Raw genomic sequence first — 14,640 nt, forward strand, 5'->3', positions numbered from 1 at the left:
CTTTATTTGCTTTTTAGGCTTTAGGCTCTGGGTACCAATTGATGCATTTTGTTTAGCAGTTAACACAGTAGTTAGTGAAAAGTTTATAAAATAAATTCCTGTATTTAACTTGAGAAGAAACTTACTTTAAACTTTTATTTTGGGTCCAGTGTGTCAGATTTTGACTATTGATTATTCAACTTTAAGTTTCATTGACTAAGGGTAACATCCATTACCAATTAATGTGTTGTTTTTTTTAATTGTTGCTAGTCAAAAGATTTGGTAAAAACGTACCCTCCATTTGTGAACTTCTTTGAAATGAGCAAGGAAACAATTATTAAATGTGAAAAACAGAAACCAAGATTTCATGCTTTTCTGAAGGTAATGTGCATTTCTTTCAAATAAAAATCTAATGAGTTCATTAAAATTATACCTTTAGTAAAAATGTATCCATGTAAGAACACCTTAATGTTATCTGTTAACTTTAGCTTTACCTGAGAGTGGCAGTGATGTTTGGCTTCACAAGTTTTGACATGCTACAAGCAGGATCCAAGAGGCAGCTGAATGAATATGAATGTTGTCTGTGGTTTTTTAATTTATTCATGTTTTAGTTCTCAAACACCTCTAAAAATTTTCCAATGAGTTTTGTTTTGCTTTTAATGATTTTTTTTTCTTACCAGTGCCTTACTTTGTTTATCCAAATGGTATCAGCATAATTAATATTTTAAATTTGTTTTTTTTCTTTTGAATGGTGTAGATGTAAGAGAAACTCAAATGAAATGTATAAGAGTGCTTAGAGAACTCACTCTCTGTTTAAGGTGTTAATCCTTGGCTTGCCAGGAGGCCATTTCAGGCCTTGGGGGATTATTTAGCCACAGTAATCTGCCAGAGAACAACTGCCACCCTACTTCTGTTAGTTCTTATCAGGGCACAAATGATAAAAGTGTAATCTAGTAAATGTAATGTCTAATCTTTGCAGAAAACCTTTTAAATAATTATTGAATAAATTAATTCCTTTCAGATAAACCAAGCTAAACCAGAATGTGGGCGGCAAAGCCTTGTTGAACTTCTCATCCGACCAGTACAGAGGTTACCCAGTGTTGCATTACTTTTAAATGGTACTTGTCTGATCTGTTTCCAGACAATTTTGGATGTTTCTATGCAATTGTTTTGTTCTAAAAAATTTGAAAAATTTCTCATTTTCAAAATTCTCTTAGATTTCAACTTTAAAGCTTATATCTTTTACATAGGAAATATCTTTATGGATAATCTGAATAATCACTGGTGCTACAAAAATTCACTCTGGCCTAAAATGCTTTATTTGTTGTGATATCAATTATATTGACTAGTATTGTACTTTTTTGTCTGTCTACTAAAAGTCGTTTTATATTTCATGGTGCATCACTAATTTCACGATCAGTTTACATCCACACGAAATTCACCCACAAAATTACAAGATCAGAGAGGATTAATATGTCTCAAGTGATTTAGTCTTTTTCTGAATCTTAGTAAAAGTTCTTTCTGCTTCATTTTATGCTTTTTTTTCTTACATTGTGCAGAACACTCTTGAAACATAACATCCGTTTATTCTAAAACTTAAACTACAGATATAAATGAAAGGGATTTTTATAGCAGAGTTAATTTTTATGAATAAATATGAATAAATTATGCCTGCATGAAAAGAAAGGCATATTTATATGCTTTTATATTACCTGACTAAAGTAGTGAATAGTTTTAGGACAGTCAATTTTTTTTTTATTACTTTTAATTATTTTTTTTTTTTTTGCGGTACGCGGGCCTCTCACTGTTATGGCCTCTCCAGTTGCGGAGCACAGGCTCCAGACGCACAGGCTCAGCGGCCATGGCTCACGGGCCCAGCTGCTCCGCGGCATGTGGGATCCTCCCGGACCGGGGCACGAACCCATGTCCCCTGCATTGGCAGGTGGACTCTCAACCACTGCGCCACCAGGGAAGCCCAATTTTTATATTTTTTAAATTTAAGTATGAAAATTAAATTACAAATAGGAATAAGTATAATAAAGCATTTTGGTCCCCAAACCTTAACTACAGTAGTGTGTGTAGCAGATAAGGAGGCTAAGTTTGTGACTGTTTAATCTATTGTCTTTAAAGTATATTGGTTAAACTATGAGTTATGGTTGTAACTACAAAAATTGATCATTTTTATTCTCTTTGAGGTTATCTAATGTAGTTTAGAATTACTAACATATAAGATGATTTCCCCAGTCTTTAAAAGCTATCCTGTTTTACAGATTATAAGAAGAATATATGAACACATGAACTTTTAACTTTACAAAGCAGGGTATTTTTTAAATTTATCTTCATTATTGTTTCCTTAAGTACTTATAGGAATTCCATCAAATGTTGTCATGACTAAAATGAACTTGATTTCTAAGCCTTTCTTCTATCATTCCACTTAAAAGATTAGGTGGGCCTGGTATTGGGGAACAAACAGTTAGATGGAACATTATAAGCAACTTGGGTAAGAAGAGTCAAAGTGTAAGCATCTCATGAACCTACAAACTAAACAAAACCATCTCTTGAGGACACCAACTGCTTTCTGTGATGGAGCCATGGACCCCGCTATGAAATATGGCATATATAATGATTTCTTAGCTAATTGAGAATCATGTGTTTTCCTTCAGCACTATGGAGAGAGTTTGAAGAATCTAGGAGTCCTCAAGCTTTACTAGAAGGGAATTGAAATAGTGTAAGAAAATCTGTTACATATTCTGGAAATTTAGTCAATGAAAAAACATGGCAACTTTAATACATTTAAGAAGAGAGCTCTTAAAAGGGAACATTGCATAAAACATTTTTTTTTTTTTTTTTTTTTTTTTTTTTTGCGATACGCGGGCCTCTCACTGTTGTGGCCTCTCCCATTGCGGAGCACAGGCTCCGGACGTGCAGGCTCAGTGGCCATGGCTCACAGGGCTCAGCCGCTCCGCAGCATGTGGTATCTTCCTGGACCGGGGCACGAACCCGTGTCCCCTGCATTGGCAGGCGGACTCTCAACCACTGCAACACCAGGGAAGCCTGCATAAAACAAGTAAAAGTTAGATATTATTTTTTAAAAATTAATCAACCTGTATGTATCAAAATGGACAGCATTTTTAAGTCATAGTTGGAGAACCAATGAATTTTTTTAATCATAGAGAAAACATTTTATCATTACAGATCTTAAGAAGCATACAGCTGAAGAAAATCCTGACAAAAGCACTCTAGAAAAAGCTATTGGATCACTAAAGGAAGTAATGACGTAAGTACATTATTTCAATTTTTTATTGCTCCTTAGATTTAGAATGGAATTGGTAGAACAACTAGAATCATAAATGGTGAGAAAAATATCAGTAGCATAATTCTGTAATAGTATCTAAATTATTTTATAGTAGTGTAGTCACACATTAAAATGTTAGAAGTACTGTTAAGCATACAATAATTAATTTAAAACATATTTCTGAAGGTATTGAACTATTATGCAGAGAGTAACAATGGTTTAGAAATTTGAAAATTGTAAAAAATACACTAGTAGACATTTTCTTCATATACCTCCAGTCTTAGCTTGTTTTTGTCTTCATATTCTTATAAACTACCCAAATAGAAATTAGGAATTTGACCATGATGTAAAGAAGAAGTTTATAATACTTTTTTCACATTAGCTTTGACTTTTTGTTTCTTACTTTGAATTCTATGGAATTAAATTGATACCGTTTGTTGGAGATGTATTAGAAGTATAAACTCAAAGAAATTTACTAGGGAACTTGATTGTTAAACTTAAGCTGTTTACTGTAGGTTTAACTTGAAGACATAGTATTGATCAGAAATGATTTTTTCCTGACTAATATGATCAAAATTGAAAACTCTGTTGCTGTTAATTGTTTTGCTTCATGAAGGGCGAGGGCATTTCACTTCTTTGAGCTTTACATAATAAACATATTCAATAGATTTAAATGATTTCTGAGATTCCATGAGGTGCTTCTATGTGAAATAGCGTTTCTTAAAAATACTTGCAAAGGAGCTCCTAGAGAGAAAGATTACTATCTCTAGTGAAAGGATCCAGCAGTGGCATAATGCTCAAATTAATGAATACCAGCTTCTGTTGCTGCTGAAAGCATTATGCATATTTTGGCTTTTGCTTATGTTTGTATATTATATGTTAATCAGCCAGCCTTCATGCTTTTGCTTTGTTATTTTGCGATCAGGATAATAGTGTTTTTCAACACTTTGTGGTTTAACGTACTCACACGTTATTTAACTTGATCCTTTCTACAAACTACGAATTAAGCAGTGAGTGTTAACGTATTTTCATAAAAGAAAAAAGCTTTTAGTTTTGTTGATTTTTTTTCTATTCTCTATTTCATTCATTTTCACTCTGATCTTTATGATTTCTTTTTTCCTGCTTGCTTTAGATTTAGCTTGCTCTTTTTTCCTCCCCAGTGTCTTACAGTAGAAGGTTAGGAAACTGATCTGAGATCTTTTTTTTTTTCTTTTGCTGTACGCGGGCCTCTCACTGTTGCGGCCTTTCCCGTTGTGGAGCACAGGCTCTGGACGCACAGGCTCAGCGGCCATGGCTCACAGGCCTAGCCGCTCCGCGGCATGTGGGATCTTCCCGGACTGGGGCACGAACCCGTGTCCCCTGCATCGGCAGGCAGACTCTCAACCACTGCGCCACCAGGGAAGCCCCGAGATCAATTTTTTAATTGTACACTTTTTTTTTTCACTTCTTTAAATTTATTTATTTATTTGTTTTTGGCTGCACTGGGTCTTCATTGTTGTCTTCTTTGCTGTGCGGGGGCTTTCTCTAGTTGCGGTGAGCAGGGGCTACTCTTCATTGCGGTGTGCGGGCTTCTCATTGTGGTGGCTTCTCCTGTTGTGGAGCACAGGCTCTAGACATGCAGGCTTCAGTAGTCGTGGCACGTGGGCTCTAGAGCGCAGGCTCAGAAGCTGTGGCGCACAGGCTTAGTTGCTCCGTGGCATGTGGGATCTTCCTGGACCAGGGCTCAAACCCATGTCTCCTGCATTGGCAGGCAGATTCTCAACCACTGCGCCACCAGGGAAGCCCCTAATTGTACACTTTTATAGCTATAAATTTCCCTTTAAGCATTGCTTTAGTCATATTCCATAAATTTTGTTTTTGTTTATCTGAAAGTATTTTCTAATTTCCCTTGTGATTACTTCTTGACCCATTGGTTGTGTAGGAGTGTTTTGGCTAATTCCCACATATTTGTGAATTTTCAAAGTTTCCTTTTGTTATCAGTTTCTGATTTTACTTCATTGTTTATGGAAAATATACTTTGTATTATTTCAGTCCTTTCAAACTTTTTGAGGCCTATTTTATGGCTTAACCTGGAGAATGTTCCATGTACACTTGAGGAGAATATATTGTGCTCTTTTTCATCATTTTACTTTCAGTCTATTTATGTCTTTGTATGTAAAGTGTATCTTTTGTATACAGTATATAATTGGCCTTGCATTGTTTCCTGTCTCACAGGAATTGACTTCCAGTGACTTGAGAACCCTGTTTCGTTATACTTTGATTGTTTTTATTTTTTTAGTTGTTTCAGGCAGAGTATATTTTTTTCCTCCTTATTCCATCTTGTCCATTAGTCTTAATTTTTATTTCAGTGAAATGATTAGCATATGACTTAGGAATGATTTGCATAAAACCTTACCTGAACTTACACTTAGATTATGAGAACCTGAAGTTTATACCATTGTAACGTATTTTAGGAAGTGAGTGAGTATAGTGAGTATAATTTTTAAAAAAGACACAATATTGTAAGGACTAAAGCAAAATATACTTCTCTGAAGGGTTGTATGAAATTTTTTTTAATGTAGTGGGATACTTTTAGGGAATATTTTAACTGATACAGGTATCAAAATTAAGATAGACTCACATGGAAGGATTTTTGTTTGTGACACGAGATGTATGTATATACAGTTTTTATAGTCTTGTTCTAAAAGTAACCTTATTAATTTTTCAGCCATATTAATGAGGATAAGAGAAAAACAGAAGCTCAAAAGCAAATTTTCGATGTTGTTTATGAAGTAGATGGATGTCCAGTAGGTATTCATTTTTGATGATTGTCAACTTATTTTCTTTTTCTTGTTAACAGTTGACCCTTGAACAACTGGGTGTTAAGGGCATCCGCCCCACCAGTGCAGTAGAAAATCTGCATGTAACTTTATAGTTGGCCCTTTGTTTCTTTGGTTCTGTATTCATGGATTCAACCAATCATGGATCGTGTAGTACTGTAGTACTTATTTATTGAAAAAAAAAAACTGTATAAGTGGACCAACACAGTTCAAACCTGTGTTGTTAAAGGCTCAACTGTATTTAGATTCTGCAGTTATAATATAAACAGAATCTCAGCACAACTTTCTTTTAAATTATAACTTTTACAAATTATTTGCTATAAAGTAATCTTTTTTATTAATATTTTCAATCTATTCAGGCTAATCTTTTATCTTCTCACCGAAGCTTAGTTCAGCGAGTTGAAACAATTTCTCTAGGTGAGCACCCCTGTGACAGAGGAGAACAAGTAACCCTCTTCCTCTTCAATGACTGCCTAGAGGTAAAGTTGTCCTTAATACAGTATAATAACACTGCTGTTTTGTGTGACTTCACTGAATGTTTAAAACCAAACTTTGATTTAATTACAGTAACTTTAAATTAATTTAATTAAGTGATTAAAGTAAATAGCTTAAAGTGAACTTAATCACATTTTTTTGATGAGACTGGTTGTTGACTTAATACTATTAATTGAATGCTTTTAGGAGAAGGCCTAATATTAAGAAATGTGATGATTTTTTATGACTTCAGATCCAAGTCACAATGAAAATTTAGTTTATTTCCATGCAAATAAATGCTTAGGTGAAGAATTTTAGGAACTTCTTATATCTATGTATATTTCTTCAAGATTTACAAAATAATTATGAGTTCTTTTTGAAATTTAAGTAGATTTTTCTAGCAAAGAAATCAGTATTTTGTTGAAGAAGGAGATAAGTGGATTATTTAATACAATGAATTTATAATCCCCTGATTTCTTCCTTAAGTCTCCAGGTTTTAGAGTGAGTTAAGGGTCAGTTTATCAGATGCGGTGCAATGATTCTAATTCTAAAATTCTTATCTATCCAAGTTAAATTTTTTCCCCATATTACTCCTACAGGCAGATTGAATTATATTTATGTGCTTTTTCAACCCCTTTCTTTCATTCTTTTATTTGTGTATTTTTAATCAACTAAACAGTCTAATTGGGGGATATAAAGGAATGTATTTTCCTTCATCTCAGAAAATAGAACACATTCTATCTTCTAATGATAAAGTCATTAACCAGGAGACTCATTTGACATTTGTGTTATTGGGTAACTTTTTGTTGCATTCATTGAAGTGATTTTGATGAGTTGCCTTTTTCTTTAAAATTTATACTTCTTCCTTTTATTCCTTTCTACTTCATTTCTTATCTAGTGCTACCCTCTTGTATCATGCACATTAGTATTTTTTTTTTAACATCTTTATTAGAGTCTAATTTTTTTTTTTTTTTGCGGTACGCGGGCCTCTCACTGTTGTGGCCTCTCCCGTTGCGGACCACAGGCCCAGCGGCCATAGCTCACGGGCCAAGCCACTCCGCAGCATGTGGGATCCTTTCGGACCCGGGCACGAACCCGTGTCCCCTGCATTGGCAGGCGGACTCTCAACCACTGCGCCACCAGGGAAGCCCTGGAGTATAATTGATTTACAATGGTGTGTTAGTTTCTGCTTTATAACAAAATGAATCAGCTATACATATACATATATCCCGATATCTCCTCCCGCTTGCATCTCCCTCCCACCATCCCTATCCCACCCCACTAGGTGGTCACAAAGCACCAAGCTGATCTCCCTATGCTATGTGGCTTCTTTCCACTAGCTATCTGTTTTACATTTGGTAGTGTATATATGTTCATGCCAGTCTCTCACTTCATCCCAGCTTACCCTTCCCCCTTTCCGTGTCCGCAAGTCCATTCTCTACGTCTGCTTCTTTATTCCTGTCCTGCCCCTAGGTTCTTCAGAACCTTTTTTTTTTTGTATTCCATATATATGTGTTACCATATGGTGTTTGTTTTTATCTTTCTGACTTAACTTCACTCTGTATGACAGACTCTAGGTCCATCCACCTCACTACAAATAACTCAGTTTTGTTCTTTTTATGGCTGAGTAATATTCCATTGTATATATGTGCCACATCTTCTTTATCCATTCATCTGTTGATGGACAGACACTTAGGTTGCTTCCATGTCCTGGCTATTATAAATAGAGCTGGAATGAACATTGTGGCACATGACTCTTTGTTTTTTAGGGTTTTTGAGTTTTTTTTTTTAATTTTTCAATTTTATTTTATTTATTTTTTTATACAGCAAGTTCTTATTAGTTACCCATTTTATACATATTAGTGTATATATGTCAATCCCAATCTCCCAATTCATCACACCACCATTCTCCCCCTTGGTGTCCATAACATTTCTTCTCTACATATTTGTTTCTATTTCTGCCCTGCAAACTGGTTCATCTGTACCATTTTTCTAGGCTCCACATATATGCATTAATATACAATATTTTTCTCTTTCTTACTTACTTCACTCTGTATGACAGTCTCTAGATCCATCCACATCTCTACAATGACCCAATTTTGTTCCTTTTTATGGCTGAGTAACATTCCATTGTATATATGTACCACATCTTCTTCATCCATTCATCTGTCAATGGGCATTTGTGTGTATTGAAGAATCCTTGCATTCCTGGGATAAACCCCACTTGATCATGGTGTATGATCCTTTTAATGTGCTGTTGGATTCTGTTTGCTAGTATTTTGTTGAGGAATTTTGAATCTATGTTCATCAGTGATATTGGCCTGTAGTTTTCTTTCTTTGTGACATCTTTGTCTAGTTTTGGTATCATGGTGATGGTGGTCTCGTAGAATGAGTTTGGGTGTGTTCCTCCCTCTGCTATATTTTGGAAGAGTTTGAGAAGGATAGGTGTTAGCTCTTCTCTAAACGTTTGATAGAATTCACCTGTGAAGCCATCTGATCCTAGGCTTTTGTTTGTTGGAATATTTTTTATTTTATTTTATTATTTTTTGTTGTTGTTGGAATATTTTTAATCATAGTTTCAAATGCAGTGCTTGTGATTGGTCTGTTCATATTTTCTATTTCTTCCTGGTTCAGTCTTGGAAGGTTGTGCATTTCTAAGAATTTGTCCATTTCTTCCAGGTTGTCCATTTTATTGGCATATAGTTGCTTGCAATAGTTTCTCATAATCCTTTGTATTTTCTGCATTGTCAGTTGTTACTTTTCCTATTTCTTTTCTAATTCTATTGATTTGAGTCTTCTCCCTTTTTTTCTTGATGAGCCTGACTAATGGTTTATCAATATGGTTTATTTTCTCAAAGAACCAGCTTTTAGTTTTATTGATCTTTGCTATTGTTTCCTTCATTTCTTTTACATTTATTTCTGATCTGATCTTTATGACTTCTTTCCTTCTGCTAACTTTGGGGTTTTTTTGTTCTTCTTTCTCTAATTGCTTTAGGTGTAAGGTTAGGTTGTTTATTTGAGATGTTTCTTGTTTCTTGAGGTAGGATTGTATTGCTATAAAGTTCCCTCTTAGAACTGCTTCTGCTGCATCCCATGGGTTTTGGGTCATCGTGTTTTCCTTGTCATTTGTTTCTAGGTTTTTGTTTTGTTTTGTTTTTTTTGTGGTACATGGGCCTCTCACTGCTATGGCCTCTCCCGTTGTGGAGCACAGGCTCCGGACGCGCAGGCTCAGCAGCCATGGCTCACGGTCCCAGCCGCTCCGTGGCATGTGGGATCCTCCCAGACCAGGGCACGAACCCCCATCCCCTGCATCAGCAGGCAAACTCTCAACCACTGCGCCACCAGGGAAGCTCTGTAGGTATTTTTTGATTTCCTCTTTGATTTCTTCAATGATCTCTTGGTTCTCACTAGTGTACTGTTTAGCCTCCATATGTTTGTATTTTTTCCTGTAATTGATATCTAGTCTGATAGCGTTGTGGTTAGAAAAGAAACTTGATACGATTTCAGTTTTCTTAAATTTACCAAAGCTTGATTTGTGACCCAAGATATGATCTCTCCTGGGGAATGTTCTATAAGCACTTGAGAAGAAAGTGTATTCTATTGTTTTTGGATAGAATGTCCTATAACTATCAATTAAATCCGTCTTGTTTAATGTATCATTTAAAGCTTGTGTTTCCTTGTTTATTTTCATTTTGGATGATCTGTCCATTGTTGAAAGTGGGGAATTAAAGTTCCCTAATATGAATTTGTTACTGTCGATTTCTCCTTTTATGGCTGTTAGCATTTGCCTTTTGTGCTCCTATGTTGGATGCATAAATATTTACAATTGTTATGTCTTCTTAGATTGATCCCTTGATCATTATGTAGTGTCCATATTTGTCTCTTGTAATAGTCTTTGTTTTAAAGTCTGTTTTGTCTGATATGAGAATTGCTACTCCAGCTTTTTTTTTTTTTTTTTTTTTTGTGATACGCGGGCCTCTCGCTGCTGCAGCCTCTTCCGTCACGGAGCACAGGCTCCGGACGTGCAGGTGCAGCGGCCATGGCTCATGGGCCCAGCCACTCCGCGGCACGCGGGACCCTCCCGGACTGGGGCACGAACCCGTATCCCCTGCATTGGCAGGCAGACTCCCAACCACTGCGCCACCAGGGAAGCCCTCCAGCTTTCTTTTGATTTCCTTTTGCTTGGAATATCTTTTTCCATCCCTTCACTTTCAGTCTGTATGTGTCCCTAGGTCTGGAGTGGGTCCCTTGTAGACAGCATATGTACGGGTCTTGTTTTTGTATCCGTTCACCCAGTCTGTGTCTTTTGGTTGGAACACTTAATCCATTTACATTTAAGGTAGTTATCGATATGTATGTTCCTATTACCATTTTCTTAATTGTTTTGGGTTTGTTATTGTAGGTCTTTTCCTTCTTTTGTTTTTCCTGCCTAGAGAAGTTCCTTTAGCATTTGTTGTAAAGCCGGTTTGGTGGTGCCGAATTCTCTTAGCTTTTGCTTGTCTGTAAAGGTTTTAATTTCTCCATCGAATCTGAATGAGATCCTTGCTGGGTAGAGTAATCTTGGTGGTAGGTTTTTCCCTTTCATCACTTTAAATAGTTCCTGCTACTCCCATCTGGCTTGCAGAGTTTCTGCTGAAGGATCAGCTGTTAACCTTATGGGGATTCCCTTGTATGTTATTTGTTGTTTTTCCCTTGCTGCTTTTAATATTTTTTCTTTGTATTTAATTTTTAGTAGTTTGATTAATTTGTGTCTTGGCGTGTTTCTCCTTGGATTTATCCTGTATGGGACTCTCTTTGCTTCCTGGATTTGATTGACTATTTCCTTTCCCATATTAGGGAAGTTTTCAAGTATAATCTCTTCAAATATTTTCTCAGTCCCTTTCTTTTTCTCTTCATCTTCTGGGACCCCTATAATTCGAATGTTGGTATGTTTAATGTTGTCCCAGAGGTCTCTGAGACAGTCCTCAGTTCTTTTCATTCTTTTTTTCTTTATTCTGCTCTGCGGTAGTTATTTCCACTATGGTATCTTCCAAGTCACTTATCCGTTCTTCTTTCTCAGTTATTCTGCTATTGATTCCTTCTAGAGAATTTTTAATTTCATTTATTGTGCTGTTCATCATTGTTTGTTTGCTCTTTAGTTCTTCTAGGTCCGTGTTAAACACTTCTTGTATTTCCTCCATTCTATTTCCAAGATTTTGGATCATCTTTACCATCATTACTCTGAATTTGTTTTCAGGTACACTGCCTATTTCCTCCTCATTTGTTTGGTCTGGTGGGTTTTTACCTTGCTCCTTCATCTGCTTTGTGTTTCTCTGTCTTCTCATTGTTCTTAACTTACTGTGTTTGGGGTTTCCTTTTCGCAGGCTGCAGGTTCGTAGTTCCCATTGATTTTGGTGTCTGGCCCAGTGGCTAAAGTTGGTTCAGTGGGTTGTGTAGGCTTCCTGGTGGAGGGGACTGGTGCCTGTGTTCTGGTGGATGAGGCTGGATCTTGTCTTTCTGGTGGACATGACTGCATCCGGTGGTGTGTTTTGTGGTTTTGTGGTGTCTGTGACCTTATTATGATTTTAGGCAGCCTCTCTGCTCATGGGTAGCATTGTGTTCCTGTCTTGTTAGTTGTTTGGGATAAGGTATCCAGCACTGTAGCTTGCTGGTCGTTGAGTGGAGCTGGGTCTTAGCGTTGAGATGCAGATCTCTGGGAGAGCTTTCGCCGTTTGATATTACATGGAGTCGGGAGTTCTCTGGTAGACCAGTATCCTGAACTTGGCTCTCCCACGTCAGAGGCACAGGCCTGACACCTGGCTGGAGCACCAAGACCCTGTTAGCCACATGGCTCAGAAGAAAAGGGAGAAACAAAGACATAAAGAAAGAAAGGAAAATAAATAAAATGAAGTTATTAAAATAAAAAATAAAAACGTCATTAAAAATAAAAAAATAAGAAGTAATTTAAAAAAAGAAAAGAAAGAGAGAAGAGAACGACCAAAGCAAAAAACAGATCCACCAATGATCACAAGCGCCAAAAACTATACTAAAAAAAAAAAAGCAGACAGACAGAGCCTTAGGACAAATGGTAAAAGCAACGCTATACAGACAGAATCACACAAAGAAGCACACACATACACATTCACAAAAAGAGAAAAAGGGGGGAAAAAATCTATGTATTAAAAAAAAAAATAGGAAGAGAGCAACCAAAGCAATAAACAAATCTACCAATGATAATAAACTCTAAATACTAAACTAAGATAAACATAAGACCAGACACAAATGAGATGCAGAAAGCAAACCCCAAGTCTACAGTTGCTCCCAAAGTCCACCTCCTCAATTTGGAATGATTCGTTGTCTATTCAGGTATTCCACAGATGCAGGGTACATCAGGGCGACTGTGGAGATTTCATCCGCTGCTCCTGAAGCTGCAGGGAGAGATTTCCTTTCTCTTTGTTCCCACAGCTCCTGGGGTTCAGCTTTAGATTTGGCCGTGACTCTGCATGTAGGTCGCCTGAGCGCATCTGTTCCCACCCAGACAGGACGGGGTTAAAGGAGCAGCTGATTAGGGGGCTCTGGCTCACTCAGGCTGGGGGGAGGGAGGGGTATGGAATGTGGGGCCAAGCCTGCGGCGGCAGAGGCCCACATGACGTTGCAACAGCCTGAGGTGCGCCATGTGTTCTCCCGGGGAAGTTGTCCCTGGATCACAGGACCCTGGCAGTGGCGGGCAGCACAGGCTCCCAGGAGGGGAGGTGTGAGTAGTGACCTGTGCTTGCACACAGGCTTCTTGGTGGCTGCAGCAGCAGCCTTGGTGTCTCATGCCCGTCTCTCGTGTCCGTGCTGATAGCCGCGACTTGCACCCGTCTCTGGACCTCATTTAGGCGGTGCTCTGAATCCCCTCTCCTCGTGCACCCCAAAACAATGATCTCTTGCCTTTTTGGCAGCTCCATACTTTTACCCGGACTCTCTCCCGACTAGCTGTGGTGCACTAGCCCCTTCAGAGTGTGTTCACGCTGCCAACCCCATTCCTCTCCCTGGGATCTGACCGAAGCCCAAGCCTCAGCTCCCAGCCCCCGCCCGCCCCGGCGGCTGAGTAGACAATCCTCTTGGGCTGGTGAGTGCTTGTCGGCACCGATCCTCTGTGTGGGAATCTCTCCACTTTGCCCTCTGCACCCCTGTTGCTGCGCTCTCCTCCATGGCACTGAAGTTTCCCCCCAACCCACCCCCCTGTCCCCACCAGTGAACGGGCTTCGTAATGTGTGGAAACCTTTCCTCCTTCACAGCTCCCTCCCACTGGTTCAGGTCCCATCCCTATCCTTTTGTCTCTGTTTATTCTTTTTTCTTTTGCCCTACCCAGGTACGTGGGGGAGTTTCTTGCCTTTTGGGAGGTCTGAGGTCTTCTGCCAGCGTTCAGTAGGTGTTCTGTAGGAGTTGTTCCACGTGCAGATGTATTTCTGATGTATTTGTGGGGAGGAAGATGATCTCCGTGTCTTACTCCTCCGCCATCTTGAAGGTCTCCTGCACATTAGTTTTTAAAGTATAAATACAACGGAATCTTAGAGAACAAGCCAGGTACAGTTACAGGTGCAATAAAATCTCACCAAAAATTTACTTGTGTTAAAGAGTTTTGTTGTTGTGAGGTTAGTGGAAAATGGTATTTTCATTTGGTCAGTACCGTCACAAAACACAGAAGTAAAGGCAGTGAAAATACTGTACACAATTGACCTTACCCTGAACTGAGAAAGTTATAAAAAATCATGAGGCAGATAATTCTGAACTACTTGTCTCCCCTGTAATGAGAGCTTTAGCCTGCTCTGCTTTTGAGAACAGGGACTAGGTAGAGTCAATTTTTGATCATATTTTATTTGAATCTGCAGTATCATGCTCACTGAGTACCATGTAGCTGCTTAGTAGTTCTGTTTGTTTGCTTTCATTAAAGCTTTTGTAAGTTTTTCCTGTTGACGTTCATAGGTCAGCTGGCTCCATTCATCTAATAGGTTAGGTTATCTGTACTTCCTTTGCTAATCCATTCTGGTCTTTATCCTCTTAATCCTTAGATAGTTGAGACTTACTTTAAATTTTACATCCCCTTCA

At 37.9% G+C, this 14,640-nt stretch overlaps 1 protein-coding gene across 8 annotated transcripts in view; it reads left to right on the forward strand.

Annotated features, from left to right (window-relative positions):
* Window positions 1–14,640, forward strand: part of ECT2 (epithelial cell transforming 2) — a 63,909-nt gene that overhangs the window by 30,807 nt on the left and 18,462 nt on the right. For all 8 annotated transcript variants that reach the window (XM_019946268.3, XM_019946272.3, XM_073803912.1 and 5 more), the window contains 5 exons: window positions 250–360; window positions 1,001–1,097; window positions 3,175–3,256; window positions 5,982–6,060; window positions 6,453–6,572. In XM_019946268.3, coding sequence (XP_019801827.1) covers window positions 250–360; window positions 1,001–1,097; window positions 3,175–3,256; window positions 5,982–6,060; window positions 6,453–6,572 — 489 coding nt within the window. The remainder of the gene's footprint in view (window positions 1–249; window positions 361–1,000; window positions 1,098–3,174; window positions 3,257–5,981; window positions 6,061–6,452; window positions 6,573–14,640) is intronic.

The sequence above is a fragment of the Tursiops truncatus genome, chromosome 4 (assembly GCF_011762595.2).
Source record: "Tursiops truncatus isolate mTurTru1 chromosome 4, mTurTru1.mat.Y, whole genome shotgun sequence".
Lineage (NCBI taxonomy): Eukaryota > Metazoa > Chordata > Mammalia > Artiodactyla > Delphinidae > Tursiops > Tursiops truncatus.